Raw genomic sequence first — 24,623 nt, forward strand, 5'->3', positions numbered from 1 at the left:
ATTGCATTTATCAAATAAAACTTATTTGCAGAAAGTTAGTTATTAAGAAATATCAGCTTTGGGACATAGAAATTGAAGTGGATGCTTGTTTAAATCTGAGGTCATATCTCATTATTTTTTGTAGGATGACTTTTCTCTCTCGTTTTTTTTTTTTTTTTTTTTTTTTTTCTTATATAAAATGCCAGAATAGCAATGAACAGTTGGTGGTCTGACAAATATTTTTTTCCTGTAAGATAACGACATAAACTTTGGCGAAAGAGTGAATCCTCTTCCACGCACACACGATCTTAGACAAACACGTCTGCGCTTTGACTACAACTCCCAGAAGTCTAATTCAACGGCGAGCGACAAGTTCAAACCCGCATGAAGCACATTTTGTGCACGTTGGTGGCTCCCTGAGCGGCGGACGGACGCGGCTCACTGGTGTGCAGGTGTTTTGCATACGGCTGCTCCTCTGTCTCGTCTTTGCCGTGTGCCGACGCTACCTGAAGCCATGGCCGACCAGGTGTCCACCATGTGTGAGCAGCTCGTCAAAGCTGTGAATGTGATCATGGATGCAGAAACGAGCCAAATTTACCGACTGGAGGCCCTGAAGGTAGAGCCGTTATGAGCTGCTAGCTAACTGCTAGCTAAATTGATCATTGGTCATTTATATGAGATCTTGTGAAAGAAGACATTTAAATACAAGTAAATGTGTATGAATACAGTTAGTGTGAACAGCATGGCTCAGACGCTTTGTTTATGTCCACGACAGCTCCAGCAGTACTGATGATATCCCGATGCTTTGCGAGCTAGCATGTCACCTCAGAACCACATCAGTGTGGAACCTGTTCAGTCATAGAAATGGAGCATCTGGTTCACTCCTGCTGCTGCTTTCGAGGAGTTAAAGCACAGATCGGCTGAATTTCATCTTAATAGGACCATTTATATTCATAGACGCAACATTTCATTCAGTAATAGTTAGCTTTTGGTAGTTAGCTTTGTACTCCATGTTTGCATTGAATGTTGCTGAGACAGCTGGAACAGCAGACACGGACCCATTGACACCTGGAATGCAAAAGCCATTTAAGTGTGATTTCGGTAGGATTTTAGAAATGGAACTCTTTTAATGTTAATGTCTATAGCATGACTGTCTGTACTATTTTTTTTATTTTTTTATTTTGCCACAGTTTTGTGAAGAGTTTAAAGAGACAAGCTCCCTTTGTGTCCCATGTGGCTTGAAATTGGCTGACAAAGGCCACTCAGCTGTAGTCCGACACTTTGGGTTACAAGTCCTGGAACATGTCATCAAGTGAGTGGAACATAACCTTCTATAAATTAAGATATAACATGCAATTTTGTGTTTAAAACTACGTCCTTACCAGACTGTTTTCTTGTCTTGTAGATTCAGATGGAACAACATGCAGCAGCAAGAGAAGGTCCAGCTGAAGGAGTGTGCCATGCAGCTGTTGTCAAATGTAGGTGAAACAGCTGTGTCACATGCTCAAAGTCTCTTCTAACATCAGAGATCTGACACTTTATTTACACCTGTTATCAGGGTACTCATTCTATCCTGGAGGAGGAGAGCCACATCAAAGACGTCCTGTCTCGAATCACAGTGGAGATGATAAAGCGAGAATGGCCTCAGCACTGGCCTGACATGTTGAAAGAGATGGAGGCTCTCACCAGCCAAGGGGTGAGTGACTCACACAGTTCAGGAAATAGGCACCAGTGTTTTTTTTTGCCACAGTGCGTGCAATTTAAATACAGTGATGTAATAAGTGGCATGCAAATATTGACTCTGCAATGAGCTGTTCATTTTCCTATGACTTCATCATGTCAGCTGACCTCTCTGACCGTCCTGACCTTGTAAACACTATGAACCGCACTATCATCTGTCTTTATGGATGGCCCCTTATTAAATTATCATGTAAGTGAATTAAGTAAAACTAAAATTTAATTCTGCCTTTTGTAGGAGTCCCAGACGGAGCTGGTTATGTTGATCCTGTTGCGACTGGCAGAGGATGTGATCACCTTCCAGACACTGCCCACTCAGCGACGCAGGGACATCCAGCAGACACTCACACAAAACATGGACAGTGTCTTCAGCTTCATGATGGCTATTCTGCATGTCAACGTGGAGAACTACCGGAAAATGGTTTGTAGGCTGTTAAACACTCACATTTTTTTCCGTTTTTGACAATAAATTAGCATGAAATGAAAGTCAGAATAAGTGCAATTTGGATTTTTTTTTAATAGAGATACAGTGTTGCAGCACAGCATTATAAATGAAGCGTTGTAGTGTTACAGGCATGTCCTGGTATACAGATCATATAGTCTACACAATTAAGATCAAGGTTCAAGATTTTTTTAGTTCTCACATGTTCATGGTTTGAACACAGAAATGCAAAAAACTGCCCTCAAAGTTGTCAATAAACATGAGTCCACCCTACAAAAACTTACTCTTAAGAAATGAAATCATAAATATAGATATAGTATAAATATTAAAGTAATGGAAAAAATACTATCTTTCAGTAACCATCCAACTCTCATATGTATATATTGTAAGAAACCAGAAAAGAATCTGTATTGTGCAAATAATAAAAATCATTTCCATACTGGGAGTTGAACCCAGACCACCTGGGTGAAAACCAGGAATTCTAACCACTAGACCATATTAGAATCTACTTTAGGGAATAAACATTTACATTTTTATACTGTTTTTAGTAAAATGAAAAGCAAAAATGACCATTTTCACTAAAATTGTGACTCAGTTGCTTAAATTGCAATATCTGTGAAGATATTTTTACATATTGTTTGGTCTTAGATACTTCATTCATTCATCTTCTGAACCTGCTTTACCCTCACTAGGGTCTCGGGGGGTGCTGGAGCCTGTAGTCTTAGATAATATATTACAGAGTGTTTAATCTAAACTAAATAAACAATTTAAATCTCATTATTTCCTCTGTGTTTTTTGTGTCCAGAAAGGGTCATCGGGACAGGAACTGCAGGTGAGACAAATAATGAAATCTCTGCCTTGCTATTTTTTTTTTTTAATGTTTGTACTCACTTTGTTATTACTAACTAACTTTGTTATTACTTTGTTATTACTAAGCTTCACTCTCCTTTTCCTGTTTTCCTCTGTTCTTCTCCTTCATAGGCCAGAGCTCACTGTCGTGTTGCCGTGGCTGCGCTCAACACACTTGCAGGCTACATCGACTGGGTGTCCCTTGTGCACATCACTAACAACAACTGTCAGCTGCTGGAGATGTTGTGTCTGCTGCTGAGCGAACCAGAGCTGCAGCTGGAGGCAGCAGAGTGTCTGCTCATCGCCATCAGCCGGAAGGTGAGTCACAGGGTAACGCCAGGTGTTAAAAGATGCCGTCCTGCAGATATCACAGCTACAAAGCCACCGGCTCTCTCAGGTTGATGTATTTGAAACCGCTGGTAAAAAAATGTGTTTACTTCGATCTGATGTCTTATAACTAAATAACGGAATTCAGTCAAATGTGTATATTGATGTCTTAATATATTTAACATGTTTTACCATTTGGATGGATAAAAAAAAAATTACTCCAGCAAATTTCAGCTAATCACCAAAATTAATTCAATGAATATTTGGAGTTTTTATGTAGTCATGTCCAGATATCATGGGCCCCATCTGCATGATATGATTTTCTATGAGTATGGGCTTGTTAGTGATCCAAGTTTCTTAACATTGTTGTAAAGTTTGAGTAGTATTGGAGTGTACAACCTGTCAAAGGAAGGGCCTTTCTCATGTAGATCTATATTCTATTTTCTAAGTATTAGGTACAGTTTTGAGTGTCTGTACTCATTTATTTATTTGATGATTAAAAAATTCTTTGTAAACCTTACCAAGATTGAATCAGATGGAAAAATTCAATCTTGTAAGACCTGAATACTTCAATAAGACAGTAAGATATGACAGTGATGTTGGCATTACAACTGCAGAATAAAAGTTTCAAGAAATAAAACAATAAAATGCTGAAAAATTTAAGAAATTTTGTACAAAGGTTAATATGAGACATTTGCATATGTGCATGTATTCACTTAAAGTTTGTATTGGAGTGTGTTTTGTGTGGCTAACTCCATTACTAAGCTAAGACCTGTTCTGCTTTCCTACATGCATGATAACGTTGTCTATGAAAGGGACTCTGGTCACTTTTTTCATAAAATTCTCTTTGCCGAGTCAAGTTTTACATCATGTCTTCTGTTCGACTACAGCTGCAACAGTGTGCATCAGTCACTACTGTTAGCTTGGGAATTCAGTTAGTTAAAATAGTTAGATAAATAATAATAATAATGATAATAATAATAATAGATAAATAATTAGCTGCCTACATAAGCATGTGAATATTCTCCACATTGAACCGTTAAAACCAAGCTAAAGTGATATGTCTGTCTGTTTCTTTAAACTTGTCCACAGAGGTGGAGTTGGAATATGAGGCAGACAAAGACCTCAGTGGCTAAAAGCTGATCCCCCATGTGTTCTTGTTAAAATCCTTGGGACAATCAGGAGGCAGCAGTGGAGGAGCTGAGGGATCTGTTGATACAGATCTAAAGAGCAGGGCTGTTCAGTGATCCGAAACCTCTTTGTCAGTGCTCGAAGTACTGAGCATTCAACAAGTTGTAAACGGCCACCAGCTTTTTTTTTTAGGTTTATCAGTTGACAACAGGAGGACACTGCAGAGGCTGTAAAAGCTTGCATTAGTTCTCATGTATCAGCCTGAACGAATAAAGTGGCAAAGTATTTAACCTGGTCCTTTTGTGGAAGAACAAAAGATAGAAACAACATAGACCGTTGTGCTCTCAGGGCTGATATAATGTTTGTTTTATAATTTCTTATTGTAACAACACTTATGTTCTTCGGCAGGGGAAACTGGAGGATAGAAAGCCATTCATGCTACTTTTTGACGATGTGGCTATCCACTACATCCTTTCTGCAGCCCAGTGAGTACTCCACATGTTTCTCCTCTTTTATAATGTGTATCGTACCTATTTCACTGTCACTCATTTTCTATCCATGTCCTTACAGGTCAGCAGACGGACTGGCAATTTGTAAGAAGTCCTCTGACTCACAGTAAGTCATGTTTTTCTTTTTTACTCTACTGGGCTTTATATTGACAGATGTCAGACAATGTTTCTGGCCATGACTCAGAGACTTGTGTTTATACTGTAGAGCGGTAGAAGTGGTGGAACGACGGTACAACTTCCTGAAGCGGCTATGTCAGGTCCTGTGTGCTCTGGGAAGCCAACTCTGTTCATTAGTAGTGAGTATATTCTATGTGAGCCACATACTCGTGCGCTTTTTGTTTACTTATTTGTGTCTGGGCTTTACTTGGAAACCTGGAGGAAATTCCAAGTCATGTCTCTAACAGTAACTGGTGTCAAGGTTGACATGAGTAAATAAAAGCCAGTTCTTAATCACAGGATGGTTAAAACAAATACGGATAAACCTCCGGTGCCTGTCATGTAATGGGCTGCAGTCAGTCACAATGTTCTCTTCTATAAGCGCAAAACATTCAACAGTATAATCAGTCTGTTTTCATCTGAAGAGTTATTTTTTTATTATTTTATTTTCAGCAAAATTGTCGTGTAGAAACTTACAAGTGTGACATGAAGACAATGGCCCAATCCCAGCTCACCCCTTGGCCCTCCCCCTTACCCCTACCCCTTGTCCTTTGCACTTGTCACTACCCCTTGAAATGGAGTTGCAAAGGATAGAGGTTTAAAGCTGTGGGAGACTTTTGTCACCAATTTTTCATCAGATCTGTAAAACCCCAGTCATAGCCTAAGTATCACAAATCCGTAAGTCTTTCTGTGATTACTCACCTGAATCTCTTACCTCACGGTGAACAATTTCAAGTGTACTCCACCATAAACAAACCATTTGTTTACAAGCAGAGCCGATAGGTAACTCGGGCATCTTCGGAGTTTTGTTGCAATGTGCATTGTGGGAAGCGGAGGTTCGTGCAGCTGTCTGGCAGCGGCAGTGCAACCATATGATATCATATGGCTGAAACGCGGAAACGGCTGGAGGGAGGCGGAGCTCTAGCTGTTTCCGCGTCTTGTGTGCTGCAGCTGCTGTTGCCAGGCAGTGTGATACTTAGGCTATGACTGAGGTTTTACAGATTTGATGAAAAATTGGTGACGAAAGTCTCCTGCACCTTTAAACATTCTCCTATGAAATGAGACAACCCTTCGAAACCTGGTGGGTCATCAGCACTCATCGATGCCGCTATAAACAGATGCAACAGCTTTGTTTGCTAAAGAATTCGCCATGCCGTCAGCAGCTGTAACCATCTCTCTTGCATGGCTTGGGCATCTTTTCGCAACTATCAACCGCAAACTGCAGAACTGTGGTCAATAACACACTGAAACAGCATTAAATGGACAATCAAATGACTACGTTGTTTACAAAAAAAAAATACGTACATTTGTGTGTTTCTTTCATCACACTGCTGCACTTTTTGGCTATGTTTACCTCCATCTTGCCAATGATTCAAACAGAATTATAGGAGCTTCCTCACACTGCTCCATTTTTAGTGTGCTCCTGAAAAACAAACAGCCCTCCCCCTTAGCCCTTCTCCTCCGACTCATCGAGAATAGGGACATCCCTACCCCTTCACGTGAACGTGAAATGGAGGGGGAGGGGTATGGGGGAGGGCCAAGGGGTGAATTGGGATTGGACCAATGTTTACTCAATAAAAACTTTGATAAGCAAGTGAGGGCTTCTAGCCACTGAAACACTAGAGAACATTTATGCTGTAATGGTTAAATTGTTACATTCTTAAAAGCATTGCTATGCCTTTATTATTGCAAACGTGAGCGGATCAAAGTTTCCTACTAAATATGACCATTTCTACTTATTAAACAGAAGAAATGCATAGAGAGAACTAAAGGCCTTCCTCTAATACAAACCTCTTTCAAATAAAAGACTGGTGCCTTCTGCATATGAGAGAAAGAAAGCCCACTACTTGAGGAAATATGGTATTTTCTAGAAGCATTTGTCAACAGTGAAGACTTCTTATCCCTAATCAGGGGGGAAATGTTTTCTTTCTACAGGGTTCAGATGTAGAAGTTGAAGTACCCACAAATCTCAGCAAATACATGGAAGCCCTTTTAGCCTTCACTACACATTCCAGTCAGGTGAGATGATTGTTTTTAAATGAATCAACTCTGTTTGTTTGTTCACTACCTTTGACTGAATAGAATACAAATGCTCCATCTGTGTTCATTTCCAGTTTTTAAAATCATCTACTCTGGCTACCTGGGGAGCTTTGTTTAGACACGAGACCTTATCCAAGGACTCAGTTGTTGTGGAGAAGGCCGTCCAATACCTCCGAGCATGTATGACTAACTTGGTCAAGGTGAGAAATGAAGTGGTGCAGATGTTATTCCACAGATCCCACAGACACAGTTGAATAACAGATTTGTCTTTCTTGTCAGATTGGGTTTCCATCCAGAAACAATAACCCTAGTTGTATGTACTCCTGTGTGGACTTCGACAGCGATGAAGACTTCAACTCATTTTTTAATGGTAATTGTTGTGCATCGAGTCCATTTATGAGCTTCACTCTTTATTTTGCTAGAATTGATGTTTTGTTTTTGGGTTTTTTCCCCAGCTTTCCGAGCACAGCAGGGGGAGGTGCTGAGGATTGCATGTCGCATTGTTCCTCTGGAGGCTTTCCAGATAGCAGCAGAGTGGTTACAATATCAGATCGCCAGTCCCATTGATACTGGTGACACCACATGTAAGTGTTTGTTCACACTGACAAAACAATCCAGATTTGTCGTACACATCTATAGAATTAAGTTTTAAATGAATGAATTTCCCTGTTTTTGTAGCTAAAACTGCTGAGGGTCTGTGCTCCATCCTGTCCCCGTCGGTGGTCCAGTGGGATGCCATGACCATCTTCATGGAGTGTATGGTTGGACAGATCTTTAAAAGCCTGGAGGAGGAGGTAACTTCCAAAAGCAGACAAAAATAGTGAAGTAATATTGTTATTTTATGACGTTCAGGGGGAATATAGAAACCTGGGAATAAAACCAGGGACTCACTAGGGTTATGTATTGTTTGAGTTTTTTTCAATTCTAATTCTGCTCATGTGTTCCTGGGTTTGACTCTAAAATGCTGTTTTAAAAAAGGAAATAATACTTACCATTTTACTAATCATTTCTAAACGAATACATTTCTTACTTTCATAAGGAAGTGGTCGTGTCATTAGAAAAAAGATCCCTCTAGAACAGTTCATTCACTTAACTAATGTTAGTGAAAAACACTTGCATTTTCAAGTAAAGAAGTGTGTTTGTTTCACATGCCAAGAATATTTAATAAGCTTTTTTTTTCCTTTTTCCTTTATTCTTCTACAAACAAACTACCATCTGCAATCGATGACTCCCCTCCTGTGCATCAGACAATGTCCACACTTTAAACCATTAAATACCTCATCCACTGCTCAGTTTTAAGTCTCAAAACAAGCTAAAGACTTAGAGATATTTAACCTCACACCTGCACTTGGGCTTATCATCAGAGTAAATGATCAGGTCTATTTTTCACACCATCTTGACACTAGCCATGCATGCTAGTTCCTATGTAAACAGACATCCTGGCCAATCAGTCTGTTCCATTTCGAAGCCAATAAGCAGAACAAAAACACAGTTCACCCTGTACTTGCCGTATAATTTTTGGATTTCCGTTGTCAACCTCAGGACTCACTCCTCGGACCACTATGTTGTTTCCACCCCAACTAACCAACCACCTAGTTATGTAATGCTGATCTGTCCACTCTTTGTGCCCATCTAGAAGCTGCCCATTGACCAGAGCATGGAGCTGCTACAGGCTGTGCTCAACTATGAAACCAAAGACCCGCTCATCCTGTCCTGTGTCCTCACCAACGTCTCTGCACTCTTCCCGTTTGTGATCCACAGAACACACTTCCTCCCCCAGGTCCTTTACAAGGTCAGTTGACTCATCCTTTGGCACAACTACTGCACATTAATGTGTGTCTTCCTTATGCGAGATGTTTTCATATGCCTACTGGACTGATATGAAGAGTACATAGTTTGATGAATTTTTTACATTTTAGGGGAAAAGGAAATAACATTTTACATTGCAATGCATATTTTTATTTAGATTTTTCAGCTCTTTTGTATTTTTTATGCACTCAAAGCAATTTCTTAACACAAAATTGTAAACTTATTTACAGCAATATAGGTTTTAAAATTTTCTGTTTCACCTCATTATTTATACATTTCAACTTCCAGCAGATTTACATCATAAAAACTTCCCATCAGCTTTTATATTATTGTAGTTTTTAGTATTTTTTTAATTATTCAAGTATAAAAAGCGTTTTCCATTCAAGATGAAAATGTGGGACAAGTTGGACCGTACTACCTAGGTACCTGGTGCCTGTTTTTTGTAATGTTATACATGATTCATTCACTGACATTGATCAGATTTATTTAAGTCGGGATTCCATACTGAACGATCTCTCCCATAATGATATCACAATATCAATTCAATCCCTTTAATGAAGATAATGGTTTGTATCATTTTGGACTAATGTGTAAATTGTATGGTCTTCCAGCTGTTTCAGGCGATAACATTTGAGATCGAAACTGGCCAAGACATTAAGGTGAGTTTTTGTGTTTTTTTTTAATTCATTGATGCATATGTTGTACTAACATCACATCATTAACTAGAAATATATTTTCTCCCTGGCCTTTTCAGGCTCCTCGGACCAGAGCGGTAAAGAACGTGAGGAGACACGCCTGCTCTTCCATCATTAAGATTTGCCGGGATTACCCAGAATTCATTTTGGTAAATTACTTTTTAAAGTAATTAGATGCTTAAAAGATCTCCCGTATGAACACTGCTGAAGAGGAGTAAGTACAAAACGTATGATTTACCTTCCTGTCTAATGGATTATTTCCCCTGCAGCCATGTTTCGACATGTTTTACAACCACGTGAAGAAGCTGTTCTCATCCAATGCCACGCTGACCCACCTGGAGAAGAGCTCGCTGATGGAGGCTCTCGTGCTCATCAGTAACCAGTTCAAAGACTTTGCAAAGCAGAAGGCATTTCTAGACGAGCTCTTGGCCTCAGTGGTCGCAGAATGGACGTCAGATGAGATGAAGAAGTGTGTTGTATTTTCTGTCTTTTTTTTTTATTCTCTGTGTCTCTCTCTTTGACGTCATTATCGTTAACTGATTGTTGTCTCCTTCTCGCCGTGTTTCAGTGTGCTGTGGGATCCTGCTGTGTTCCTGTCCTTTGTAGGGGCTGATCAAGTTGTTCTTGAGCAAAGTAAAGAGACAGACACTGCAAGCCTTAACAGAGCACGGGTAAGTTTCGAACTGTGAGCTACTTCCTGTTCTAATCTTTTTAAGTAAGTATAGAAGAGCTGGTTGTTTAGTTTGGCTAGGTTTTGGCTCGGTGACCATACAGTATACTGATTTTACTTTTTTCTACAAAGTGGGCTAAATGTTTACTTCTTGGTTAATGCCACTTGTGATCAAAGTCCTGCAAAATAAAAAAATTAAAAAAGAAATATATATATATATATATATGCAAAAATCTTCAGAACTGGCCTAATTCTCCCTGGCATTGATTCAACAAGGTGCTGGAAACATTTTTGCCCAGAGAATGACCACTCACTGGATGTTTTCTCTTTTTTTCCGGATTATTCTCTGTAATCCCTAGAAATGGCTGTGTGTGAAAATCCCAGTACATCAGCAGTTTCTGAAACACTCAGACCAGCCTGTCTGGTGCCAATAACAATGCTATGTTCAAACTCTCTTAAATCACTTTTCTTCCCCATTCTGATACTGGGTTTGAACTTCAACACATCATTTTAATCATTATATGGATAACTGCATTAAGTTGCTGACATGTCATTCGCCTGTTAGAAGCAGTGGAGAGGTGTACCTTATAAAGTGGCCAGTGAGTGGTCCATTTTAACCTATAGAAGTTTGTGTAGCGTTTTCCGCTAAAGAGAAAAAGTCAGTCATTAAACATGTCCAGATTTCCTCACTACAGTAACTCGGTGCAAACGTTAGACCAAGCAGTGGTTGGTTTTACACAGATACTTTACCAGTGTAAGAATATTTCCATTCATTATGCAACTGTGGCTGTCTGCAGCACAGGAGGAGATATTACTGATTCTTCTATCAGACTATATCACTGTTGAAAAGTACAGATTGCATTCAGCTCTAAATTGTAATATTTGATATGTTATTTTAATATTAACAAAAAAAAGAAGTTATTTTAACCCTCTACTTTTTTCATGTTTTCTAGTTGAGTTTCCATTTGTATGCCATGTTGGGTGTGGTGAAGAGGGCACGTTGGCCTGCTGACCTGGAGGAAGCTAAAGCAGGAGGCTTTGTGGTGGGCTACACCTCAGCTGGAGCTCCTATCTACAGAAACCCCTGTACAGCTCAGTTCCTGGCCTCACTGCCCAACCTGCTGGCTCTGATCAGGTAGGTCTGCAGGTATATGGTATCATGATAAACTAGAAAAGCACTCGGAGAGTGCAGACCTCCACCAAGGCAGATCAACCCCCCCCCCCCCCACCAATTAGCCCCCCATATTTTAATCACTTGTTTCTTCTGCCAGTATCAACATTTCTTGAAAATTTCATCCAAATCCATCCATAACTTTTTTATCTTGCTAACAGACAGGTGAACAAACAAAAATCCACCCCTGTCCCCCGATCACCACCAAAATTGAATCATTTGTTCCTTGTGCCAGTATCAACATTTCCTGAAAATTTCATGAAAATCCATCCATAAGTTGTGGAATTGTCTTGCTAACAGGCAGGCAGACAGAAAAACCCCGATGAAAACATAACCTCCTTGGTGGAGGTAAAAAAAAAACCAAACAAAACACACATTGTACTATTAGCATCATTTGGACAACATGTTGAATTCCATTCAACACTGATGATGCACTCATTTATTTACTTATGTTCTTTATATTGTGAACATTAATTTGCTGTAACAATATAGATTTTAAAAGGTTCAACTGTTAAGTTTGCTTTTGACATCATAGGTCTGCAATTACTTTATTTGCCAATGTAGTTAAAGATTTTAAAAATTTTTACACTTTTAAATAATGTTTCCGCTTTATCGACCACCAAACATTCATTCACATTCATACACCAGTGTGAGTGACACTGTGAGGACACAACAGCACATGACTGGGATGGAGCAGGATTCCAATCGCTAACCCTCTGTTTATTGGACAACCTGATTTATCTCCTGAGCCACATTTATATTTATTTTATATTTTGTTGCATGCTTGAGAATTTTGATGTTAATAAAAGGGAAAAGTAGTTAAATATGATAAATACCTGTTTTGTTGAGTATATGACTTAAAATATAAGAAATAGGCCTTTACACACTGTCATTTTGTGTGAATTCTTTTTATTCTCTCTTATTTACAGAGAATGTGCTGTATCTTGATGCATATCATTGTTGGGATATGAAACTACCTCTATCAGGATATGAGAGTTTGATGGTATCTCACAGCTGTACAGAACCAGTGTGTTCTTGTACGTGTATGGTAGGACTGTTTCACAGAGCCTGATAAACTCTGATCTGTATCTGAGCCATGTCATCAATGCTTCATCACCACAGGACTCAAAACCGCCTGTTCATGCCAGAGAACATGTCACGTCTGAGCGAAACCTTCTCCCGTGCACACGAGATGACAGATATGGAGAAAAACATGGTTCTTGGTGAGAAAAGTTGTCTTCCTGTTTTTGGTTTTTGTGTGTTTTTTTTTTTTGTGCATGATGCTTAACAGTATGATTTCTTCAGGTCTTACTCAGCCTCTTTTGGACATTCATGATACTCCTGTGTATAAAACCAACCTGGAGCGCATGCAGGGATTCTTCACCACATTATATGACAACTGGTAAGAAGGCTGCAGCTGCACATTTTCCTCACACATTGTATTGAATACCTTGTAGCAGACAGGTTGTTCCCCTACCTCATGCTCCAGTGTTATTTTGCGGCCTCACACAGACTCAATATACAAAATACAACAATTCATGGAAGCAAGCCAAGGTAATCAGTGATGCTTCACATACTATGCATGTTCAGGGATGATGTGGTTTAGAAATTAGGCCACAATTACACAACAGTGACTTGGAATAGGAACACTCAACCCTGACACATGTAGAGGTTTGTGCAGCAGTACAACTTTTCACCCCATGCCCTGTCAACAGTGGATAGCAGATATTTTCCAAAATCAATATTTCTTTGTTTGAAGCACTTGTCAATATACAGTAAATATTGTTTTAGGTCACTTAAAAACTCTGGTTTGTGTGCACCTACGTAAACAGAGAAAACAAGGAGATTAGATAGTGATGCTGTCTCACCCCAGTTTGTACATGTTTGTTCTTTTGTGAAATGACCATGCACCTGGAACCTTAAATACAGGGTGTCAAAAAATGTATATACACTTTAAATAATTGTAAAGTTGGTGTTTATTAAAATTCATTTAATTTTCAAAATGTAATAGAATTTGCAAACATCATTTTATTGTTTTGTCACCGCCTGTTCTCAAACTGACGTCCGTTCTGGTCCAGACACTCCTGACAACGCCAAGCAATGGAATCGCACACATCACCAAACAATTCCCTTGGTATTTTCAGTGTATTCACGTTCAATGGCTGCTCTCAATTCAGCGACTGTTGCAGGTCTCATAGCGTAGACTTTGTCTTTTAGGTATCCCCATAAAAAAAAGTCTAGTGGTGTGAGATCTGGTGAACTTGCCAAGCAGGTGGATTGGACGGAGGGATTTCGTTGAATACCCTTCGAGTTCACCAGACCTCACACCACTAGACTTTTTTTATGGAGACACCTAAAAGACAAAGTCTACGCTATGAGACCTGCAACAGTCGCTGAATTGAGAGCAGCCATTGAACGTGAATGCACGCAAATACCAAGAGAATTGTTTGGTGATGTGTGTGATTCCATTGCTTGGTGTTATCAGCAGTGTCTGGACCAGAACGGACGTCAGTTTGAGACCAGGTGGTGACAAAACAATAAAAGGATGTTTGTAAATTCTATTACATTTTGGAAAATTAAATGAATTTTAATAAACACCTACTTTACAATTATTTAAAGTGTGTATACATTTTTTGGGACACTCCGTGTAAGTCATACAGCTGTATAAGCTGGTGTGTTACTGGTAGTCATCAACATCCCAAACCAACACTTTAAAGTTAACTTAAGTTCATAATGCACATTGTTGTGCTGCTCAGTGTCACAACAAACTAAAGCTTTTGAGTCTGCTGTGTTCAGCATTTTAAACTTCCATAGCATCCACAGTTTACGTCCAACAGAAACAGTGGTTTGTCTGAGTCATTGTTGTGTTGTAGTGACTACAAACATATTTTGGAAAACAAAGCTTATATCATCAGATTTTTTTTTATTATGGAGGAGAAAGATGCCTGCTCAGAATGTCTGCATAGTTTAGACAGAGGACAAAAAAATCTTACCAGCAGTAGCTGCAGGTGTGTCCTTGACTGTTTTCTTTCACAGTAGTACAGTAGTTATGTAGCAATATCACCTCACAACAAGAAAGTCCTGGCTTCAATTATGGGGCCTGTGTGAAGTTTGCATGTTCACCCTGTGTATGCGTGTTTTCTCTCCGGGTACTCCGGCTTCCACCCACTGTTCAAAAGACATGCACCTTAATAGGTTAAAAGGCCATTCTAATCCAATTGCCTATAAGTGTGAATATGAAAGTGAATGCTTGTCCACTTGTACATGCCAGCCCTGTGATGAACTGGTGATACATCCAGGGTGAACCCCGCCTTCACTCGTTGGTAGCTTGGATGGGCTCCGACACCCTGCCACCCTCTTAAGGATTAATCAGTTTGGAAAATTAATGAATGGCAAAACTTAGATTGAACTTAGGTTTCTCTTTCACTTATTTTCCCAACGTTGTCCCAACATTACAGTTCATTTTCAACACTTGATAGACTAATGACTAATGTATATAGAATGATTTTAGTTGATAAATTTAATTGCAAGACATGTGTGACAAGTGCAAGATAAATTTTCAAGAGGTTTTGAGATGGTCTGTATTTTGTACCATTTAAACCTCAGTCGATTTGATTGCTACTCTAATCCTCATCCATAGCTTCCACGTCCTGGGAAATGCAGGTGTGTGTCTACAGCGGGACTTTTACACCATTGATGGGTTGGCTGAAGAAATCACTGGCTCTGCTTTCGTCTCCCTGGACCATGTGCCTGACCACAGACTTCGTCCTATGATTCATATCCTTACTTGCTGCTTTTGCTTAAAATGACAGTCAGTGTTTAGCAGCGCCTTTATATTTGGTTTGGATGTTGAGATCAGAAGAGAAAAGTGTCCCCTTTCCATTGTTTTTGCATTTTCTTTAACCTGTTCACGGGTGTTTGTGAAGCAGCTGGTTCAGTCGTGTCCTCAGGAGTACTATGACAGTCTGCTCTGCCCTCTGCTGGGCCCACTGTTCACCTACATGATGCAGGTCAGGATCTACAAAGTCTACATTGTGCAAAGCTTATAACCTTATGTTAACATTATAATTTATGTATTTACATTTGATATTGCAGAGACTCAACGTCAAGTGGCAGGTCATTAACCAGAGGAGTTCTATAAAGTAAGTTTTTTGTATTGTTTTTTGGGTCTGTGTGTGTAGATTATTCATGAAATGACAAAAAAACTAATTGTGAAGATTTTTTTTCCTTAACTGAAACAAGAATATAAAAGCAAACATTAACTGAAACAGAGAAACTGTCTGTAGTTTAGCTCTTTTTCATTTTAATAAATACGTTTTGTATTTAGGCAGACATAAGATCTTCCCTTTCTGTAGATGTGTCAGTTTAACACCAGCAGATGGCAGCATACCACATGTCCTTTTTCAAGAGAAGTATCTCATAAAAAAAGATTAAAACTAACACTGAATTAAATCAAAACTAATTAAACCATCTTCACACAATAAAAACAAACTGGCAAACCTTCTGAACTGTAACTGAAACCAAAAATAATGTAAATCGCACTGGGCATCTAGTAAGAAATCTTCCATTGCGAAGATTATAATGTTCACTTCCTGTTCCTGATTTAACATCATGTTTAGAGGTTGTTGAGTTGTCAGAAAAAGTTAAAATATAAGGGAGTGCTGTTGTGTATTCAGTATGTTGTCTTGATTGATGCTATCTGTGTCCACAGTAGTAAAATGAGTAAAACTGAGTCTAAAACTACTAGTCATTGCAGGTCCCACTAAACCCCAAAGATGATCTGTTCTATTTTGCTCTTACACATTGCATTTAATCAGTCATTTAATAAATAATGTAAGATAAGCTCATCTGTAAAGCTGTCATGTAGTTCCTTATGATGATGTTTGCCTATGTTTATTGATTGCTGAGATTACACAGTGGATGTGTGTGTTTTAGTGATGAGGAGGAGGTGTGTCAGGACAGCCAGGTCACACAGGAGATGTTGGAGGAGCAGCTGGTGCGTCTGCTTGCAAGGGACGTGCTGGATCTTCTCAGTAAGTTTGTAACACTTTGTTTTAGGATGATTGAGGGGAGGGTTTATCCCAGCGGACATCAAATAAAGGTGATGTATGACGTGGACAGGTCAATATAAAGACCAGCAGTCATTCACTCTCACACTCACATCTATGGATGATTTAGAGTGACCAATTAATCTCTCAAGGTACATGTTTTTGGATGGTGGGAGGAGGCTGGAGTATCCCTTTACAGAAGGGCCCCAACTGGCCAGCCTGGGTTTGGATCACATCATCATACATATAATGGATTACAGTGTTTTAGGTGAAACTATCACCTGACAGACATACTGGAAAGCATCAGATAAATGCACAATCATATCTATAAGCTGTTTAGTAAACATAATTTACTCTGTGATTATTCCTCCTCTTGACTGCCTTAAGCTTTGATTGCAGTACACATTCACCATGGCATCATTTATGTTACACATTTCTTATGCAATGTCACAATAAAAATCACAACATTTTTTTGTTTTTCGAGTTGCATTCATTTTTCACCAAGGTCTTGGATGATGAGAGTTTGACCACCATGTAGAATCTCCTCCATCACAATTCTCAATATGGTCAAGTCTGGACCCTGAACAACTCTTTAAAATCCAGGTGACCCCGATGACTCCTGGCATTGTCCAATCTTTATGTTACCAAGAAAATTATTTAAGAAATGAGAAGCTACTCACTGTATCAGTTGGAATTAAAGTACTTGTTGCAGCTGAAACATATTAATCCCTGTTTTAATCTTCCGATGAAAGGATCTAAAGTCTAACAGGCTTTTTTACATCTTTTTTTGGCCAGACTGTGTAAAAAAGATCATTATTACAGGTTCTAAATATGCCTAAACATTTCTTCAATTTAAAATTTCAGTTTTATCATATGCCAAATATTTGTTAAAACTACTTATTGTAAATTGACAGAAGTCGTAAAAATGTAGTTAAGGAGTTGTAGTGGACCATGTCTCAGCAGTTGAATTTATTTCTTGATGCCTGTGGCGCTGTGATAAAACTGTCATGAGGAAAACTGAACAATAACACTCAGAGTTGGGAGAGGAACCTGTGGGCATAGTTATTCACTGGGTTATTCTCCACTTGTCTCCTTGGTAAATGGCTGTGGCCAGTAATAATCCTTCTTTCTTTGCTTCTTTTAGCTGTGAGCTGTATTTCAAGAAAAGTGCCTGAACCAGCAGCAAATAAGGAAGAACTTGACGGTAAAAGTCACATTAGAAAGTCAGAATTAAACAGTTGTGATGTAAATTCATATGATTTTCACCACATGTCTGATATTTTTGTAGAGGAGGATATGATGATGGATTCGGTGCAGGCAGTGTCTCCTGCTCAGCCCACCGAGGAGCTGACAGAGCTGGGAAAGTGTCTAATGAAACATGAGGTCAGGCTGCAATTGCACAGCATTCAGACCCTGACTTTCATCTGTAATAACTTGTATATGGACTTCATCTTGCTTTGTGTCTCTGTTATTTGTCCAGAACATCTACATGACCCTGTTGACCCTGTCCTTCACATCGGTGTCGTGGAAGGACACAACAAACTGTCACCGCACAGCCTCCGTCGTCTGCTGGACACTCCTGCGACAGGTACCTCATTCAATGTAAAGAATAGGAATCTGAAGTAGAGCTGCAGCTATCAATTATTTTCTTCGATTCAATTAAATGATTATTTGAATTAGTGAAAAAGATAGTAAAAATGTGAAACAGACATGTCTGAAAATGACAAACAACTTGTCCTTCATTCCAGAGCCAGCTGAAACAACAACCACAAAATGTATAAATGTAAACGGATATAAAAAAGATCTATGTAGAAATAACAACAATATAAAAGTACAAACAACATGTGCACTGCAGTCTTCAACAAAAACAAAGCCAAATATTTTTAATGTTTGTGTGAAAGTTTAAAGAAGTAAGTGATGGTTACAATGAAGAAAAGTGAACATAGAGATATTTTCTGCCTTTTTGTCCTTGTCTCTTCTGAGCTACACTCCATGTTGTTTGTGTTGATCCTCGCGTCATGTGTCATATTCTTCCAAGGACAAAGACACAACACACACATATTCTCCCCCCTCCCAACTCCACACCTTGTCTGCTCTCAAACTGTTTTTTGTTTTCACCTTATCCCCCAAATCCTATCAGATCCATGAAAAAATACCAGCATGTGTCCACGTGTAATGTGTGAAAACTGTATGATGTCTTATATTTGTGCTTTGCATTATCCTGTGTTCTTCACCGCAAATTTAGAAGAAAAGGGTTCTGTGGCAGCACATTAGTTGCGGCGGCCTGATGTCCCTAATCATTGATCGTATTTTCGTTTGATGTACTCTGTGCTATCGAATGACAATAAAGGAAATTCTAGTTCTAAAATTCTTCAAAATGCGAAACACAACAGTGGAACCAATGTTTAATGGCAGCAAAATTAAGGAAACAAAGCTTGAATTCAGGAAAATTGTAAACAAATAACTTTTTCAATCGAGATGAATCATTTCAGGTCTTATCTGATTGAATCCTACTATATAATGCACGTTCTGTGTCCGATCGATCGATGTTGCAGCACAGGGCGTTTGTACGGATTTTCCTCAGCCTTCACAGGCCCGATCGCCGCCAAACTCACCAAAGGAATAGAAACATTACCTGACTATCTACTAGGCACAATTTTATGTCCGTATTCAAATGTTGTGAGGTATGCTGGGCGATTTTAGCCTCTCTTTACTTTGAATTCTTCATCCCTGCCGCCATACTCCATTTTCGGAAGTGGTTATGCTGCCATTCATTCAATTTTTACTGCTAGCAGACGATGCTACAATGTGAAGGCTGCAGTTCACTACCGTTGTAGGAATTTAATCATGCTCGACAGGCCAAACAAATACATGCTCTTCCCTTCATGCCTCACATGTTGGCTCAAATTATTACCTACACAATGCATGATTAAATGGTAGTTTACAAATGGATAGTGGTGGCAGACAAGTTGTACTTCTCATGCTATCGTACAATGGCACCACGGGTGCAATGCCGCTAGTATTTATAAATCATTATTTTTAAAATCTGATCTAATTTAAAATTTACTGCAAGGAGTATTCTAGTTTTGTTAACATGATGCATCCAAGACCTCATTTTGGTTAACTAGTGTCGGGTTTGATCATTGTCTAAAAACCAACCAGATTTGCAACTTTGTTCTAAACTCAGCCTGCAGATGCTTCAGACGCTCTTAGTGGAGGTGTAAATAGGGATGAATTTAAAAGTTCGTCCTAGAATTTATAGTTTCATGCTAAATCATGTGTCTTCAGGTGGTCAGTGGTAACCTCCTTCCTGAGGCGGTCACATGGTTCTTCACCAGTGTGCTGAGAGGCCTTCAGATGCACGGCCAGCACGAAGTCTGCAACTTCGCACTCAGTCAGCTGGCCATGCTTATCTACGAAAACCTGGTGAGAACAACACCCACAAAGCTCTGCCTGTCACCCTTTCATACTGATAAATTCACACTAAGATCAGGTTTAAATACGCAGTATGCAACTCCTGCATCTTGTTGTCTTCCAATAAAAATGAAGGCAAATATTTTAATTGCTGCACAAGATGGACCCACTACTTATTTTGTTATTACTGACAATAAAATCTTCAAAAATTGCAGTAGCTGAATAATCCATCTTGCAGTTTTATTCCCATGATATTTATTGAGGTTTAGTCACATCATGTCATTTTGTACTTTGGAGATTAACATGTATTGTTAATTGCTAATTTCTGTAAATTGAGTTTAGCCCTATTATCAGACAACCACAAGAAACTGTGTTACAATGAATAAATTGCAGATTTCCCTGAACTTGAGCGCTGTGGAAACATTTGATATAATGCAAGTAAAGACGTCATCAAAATACACAGAATAGGGTCAGTCATGTTTACATGTTTTACTGTGGAAATGCTACATACTGTTCTTTTAAAATGAGTAAATAAATGCAATAAATCCAAATTTAATTTGAAGCAGAGCTCTGATGCACCATTAGATTATAATGACGTGGTAACTGAAATGAAATAGTGTGTACTCAATACCTTTTTAAAAGCATGTCATCAGTATATTATAAAAGGGATGGGAACTGTCACTCTTTTGTTTAACATAATGCCACTTTGTTTGCTAGTTAGCTAAGAGTTAGCAGTTGTCATTCTCAGTTGTCACCCTGTCAGGAAAAATGTATTAGTGGAGCAATATGGCCGGCAGACGGTCTCTTTTTCTGCTGTGATGTTGTATGTTTTTTTTGCTCTGTTATTATACTTGTCAAGTTTTTCCTGAATTTGGGAAAATTCCCACTTCCTCTGCTGAGTTATTACAATAGGCTAAGAGCTAACATTTTAGCTAGCTAGAAAACTAATGTAATGTTTTGTTAAGGAATGCAGAATGTTCCTCTCTACTCATTAGGTCCCACTATTTATTTGTTCATTTATTTTACTTTGGGTTAGTAAGCCTTTCCATATCAATTCAGCTGCATCACTTTAAAAGTTAAATCAATAAACCTGGATGGACTGAATGAAGATGAGTTTTAAATTGTGCAGCAGGGCTCCGTTTAGTCTTAAATCTGGATTGACTAATCTGTTTTTTCTAATCTCTTGTTAGAATTTAGATTAAATTTAATCCTTTGGTGCAGCCTAGTCTTAGAGTCTAAGAAACATTTTCAAAGTAGTATAAAAACTTTTGTTTGAGATTTCTTAGTGTCTTCTGTTAGTGTAATCCTTGACTTGAGTTGGATCTATACCATTTCATCTATTTTATTTGGTCTTTCTGTTGTTTGTGCGTATACCTGCTCAATAATCTCAGCGGCCTCGCTACACGGAGCTGAGAGCAGTGATGATTCAGATCCCGAACATCAACACTGAGGCTCTGGACCAGTTCGATCACAGGCTCATGGACCCCAGTGCCCAGAAAGTTGGAGAGAAGAAAAGGAAAGACCAGTTCAGGAAGCTCATCGCAGGAACTGTTGGGGTAATGCTGCGTTTTGACACTAGAGGGCAGTACTTTCCCTTGGGATAGCCCATCCAATGTGACCACACACCGGGTTAACAGTGTGAATCATTACTCAGCAGTGGGGTTCTGGCTCTGTAGTGAATCTGCTGTTCTAGGCAGCAAAATATGTACAGCAGCTCCACAGGGGATGTAGATCTGATGAAATTGTTTGCGGTGGATCTGGGATGGCTCTCTTTAACGTCTCTTCTCTGTTCCGTGCCAACAGAAAGCTCTGTGCCAGCAGTTCAGGAAGGAGGTTCATATCCGGAATCTTCCATCCCTCTTTAAAAAGCCAAAGCCAGATAAAGACATACTGAACAGCGAAACACTTGGGCTGGCAGCTCTCTTCGCTTCAACAAATGACGGCCTGTAGGAACACATAGTGACTCCAATGGACATCTTACAGGCTGATGAAGGAGTTATGAACGCGAGGGTCTCCCTCTCACCCCCCTCTCCAGCTGTGTGGTGTTACACAACATATATGTCAACACTTATGTTTTTTATCGTCATCCTTAATTTTACTCCTACATGTGCAACCAAAAAGTAATTACTACCATGTACTTACTGTATGTCATGTTATTTCCTTTTCTAGTGTATCTGTGTACATCTATTCAAGGAGGTACTAATATATGGCTATAGATGATAGAGTAAACCCTTTATGTTGGCTGGTTTCTGGCAGACTGTGTCACAAAGTATCTTAAAATCCTAAAGTGATCATTAAGAGTATTCATGTGATACCTCAGAATATTCCCACTGTAGATTATAAAATGATGGAATCACAGTCAAAGTCCTGCTGCTGCTTTTAAGATGCTCAGCAGAGGCATTTAATAATATCCAGACAAGCAAGACCAGTGCAGTTTAGACTCTTTGAAGGAAGCTTACAGAGATGTGTGTGGACACTCATTCTGCTCAAAAATCTTTATTTAATACACGTGTTGGCAAATATGTTAAATCAAGACCACGCAACTTCTGTCAGAGTTTTTTTTTTTTTAAAAAAAAAGGAAAAATAATATCCAGGATGAATTTCATGGTGCACATACTTCTGAATTTGCTGAAACCTTTGACTGAATGATTATAAAAATGTCCAAGCGGTACCTCAGGACGAAGTGCTCTACAGACGGGGGAAAAGACACTCAACACTTTACATGGAAGAAGACAAAGCAACTGGATTGTGTTTTTCTTTGTTACAGATATCATAGTAGTTGTACAGCAGAAATGTTTGCATTTTACCAGATTTCTTTATATCGGCACAACTTACAGCCTAAGTATTGTTTTGAATCGCTTATTTAATGCAGAGTACATATCATACTACAAATACCACAGCCTCATTTTGTGCCAAAACACAACCTAGAGATAATGGACAAACATGAAAAGATAGTCATGAGTCTGAAGAGAAGAAACTAATAGCATATCACTTTAATAATAAAAAAATGGGACTTTACTAATAACATGTAGCTGATACCAAGTTTTTCTGTATTTGAAGTGCTCAGATGGTGACGATGGGTAATTCCACGTTGGGAGGACGAACCAGCACTACATTCCTCACTGTTAAAGGCATAGTCCTGTTTTTGGTTTTTATTTGTTGGATGTATTTTGCTCTTATGGAGCTGTCATGGTAAAGTGATCATTTGTTGTGTAGATTCAGTCCCAAAATAAAGTGGGAGTGACTTTCTATATTTAGACTTGTAGCGAGTCCCTTACCTTCCGTGCATGCAGATGAGTCTGCATATCGCACATGGTTTTACCAGAAACAGGCTCACGTCATGTTCAATTTCACACAAATAGAGCTGTTTATGAAATCTGGTTTTGCATTGAAGTGTCCTCTGTGTCCTTGTGATGATTGTTCATATATGGCTGTTTTGATTTTTTTTTTTATGCTTGTTCAACACTAAAATGAACTGTACAAAAGAGAAACTAGGCTTTTTCAAAGTGTAGTGCCATTTATATTTTGTTGTTTTTAAATAAAACATCTTCAAATGGTGCATTTCTTTCAAATTTTAGAATTTAATGACCTTTTTGGTGTCTATTTTGCTTACAATACATTTACAAATAATTCCACAAAACAAAATATTCTGGAAAACAGGAGAAATTGATTAATAAGAAAATATTTTTGTTTCAGGCATTTTGTTTTTTGTTTTTTTTTCTAGAGATATTGAGCATACAAGTTTATCGTGCAAATAATGAGGTTTTGTTTATGTTTTTAGTTTTATAAAGAGCTGATTCTATTAAATGCGTGATTTTTCCTTCAGTTAACCATACACTATTTCATTGTACTTTATTGTAATTATATATTTTTAATATATTTACCTAATGCATTCACAAAAAGGAATGTTATATCACCTACTGACTTCAGGTGTGAACAGATGGATTAGCAGCATGATAGAAAAACATTTACTTTTCATTTTTCTTTCCTCTGCTGAAGAGAATAATATTACTACTAGATAAACATATCTTATTCTAAATTCAATCATAAATCTAAAAAAAAAAATCCTACAAAGTCACTGCATGGTAACAGGATTTTTACTAGGTTTTGGTACAGAAAGGACTACAACACTCAACTCAAGTATTGTATTGTGGTATTTAACTCTCTAAGTTGCAGTAGAGGTGACTGGCGCTGTTGTAATGACAGCTCACAGTTTTGATAAGCTAAATTGTAATTGTAACTCAGTTGGATGTAGATCCACCATAACAATCTTAATGAATGAATAAGTGAGGATTTGGGAAGCAGTTTTACAAGAGAGTAGCATTATGTGATATGTGAAAGATGACAAATAGACCAATGTATTCCTCTTTGTCATAATAATCCATAATAACAGTCCAAACCTGCTGTCACTCAGGGGGTGTCAAACGTACAGTCTGCAGGTCAAAACTGGCCCATCAAAGGTTCCAACGTAGCCTGTGGGATAAATTTTAGAAAAAAAATAAAAATTACACTAAAAGACATTAATGGTCAAAGATGTCAAACTCCTTTTAGTTCAGATATATCCCAAATTAAACTCAAGTGGGTCAGACCAACCTATAAATAATGACAACTCAAAATTCCAAACTCTAAAATTCTAATAATATTAT

The 24,623-nt window shown here is 38.6% G+C and overlaps 1 protein-coding gene and 1 non-coding gene across 2 annotated transcripts; one reads left to right on the forward strand and one right to left on the reverse strand.

Annotated features, from left to right (window-relative positions):
• The first annotated feature begins 385 nt into the window (after nucleotides 1–385).
• Nucleotides 386–23,536, forward strand: xpo5 (exportin 5). The gene is made up of 33 exons (XM_030156212.1): nucleotides 386–595; nucleotides 1,170–1,291; nucleotides 1,385–1,457; nucleotides 1,538–1,675; nucleotides 1,955–2,137; nucleotides 2,964–2,990; nucleotides 3,140–3,325; nucleotides 4,874–4,950; nucleotides 5,036–5,080; nucleotides 5,180–5,270; nucleotides 7,066–7,149; nucleotides 7,245–7,370; nucleotides 7,450–7,540; nucleotides 7,626–7,754; nucleotides 7,849–7,964; nucleotides 8,807–8,962; nucleotides 9,591–9,638; nucleotides 9,734–9,823; nucleotides 9,944–10,143; nucleotides 10,243–10,345; nucleotides 11,298–11,479; nucleotides 12,638–12,738; nucleotides 12,821–12,917; nucleotides 15,156–15,292; nucleotides 15,428–15,525; nucleotides 15,611–15,657; nucleotides 16,451–16,548; nucleotides 17,708–17,767; nucleotides 17,852–17,946; nucleotides 18,044–18,151; nucleotides 19,852–19,989; nucleotides 21,369–21,533; nucleotides 21,781–23,536. The coding sequence occupies exons 1-33, from the start codon at nucleotides 494–496 to the stop codon at nucleotides 21,925–21,927; spliced, it is 3,660 nt and encodes a 1,219-aa protein (XP_030012072.1). The 5' UTR covers nucleotides 386–493; the 3' UTR covers nucleotides 21,928–23,536.
• trnae-uuc (transfer RNA glutamic acid (anticodon UUC)) lies at nucleotides 2,590–2,662 on the reverse strand. Its single transcript has one exon. It is a non-coding gene; the product is annotated as a tRNA-Glu (tRNA).
• Nucleotides 23,537–24,623: the final 1,087 nt, after the last annotated feature.

Source organism: Sphaeramia orbicularis, chromosome 15 (genome assembly GCF_902148855.1).
Source record: "Sphaeramia orbicularis chromosome 15, fSphaOr1.1, whole genome shotgun sequence".
Taxonomy (NCBI): domain Eukaryota; kingdom Metazoa; phylum Chordata; class Actinopteri; order Kurtiformes; family Apogonidae; genus Sphaeramia; species Sphaeramia orbicularis.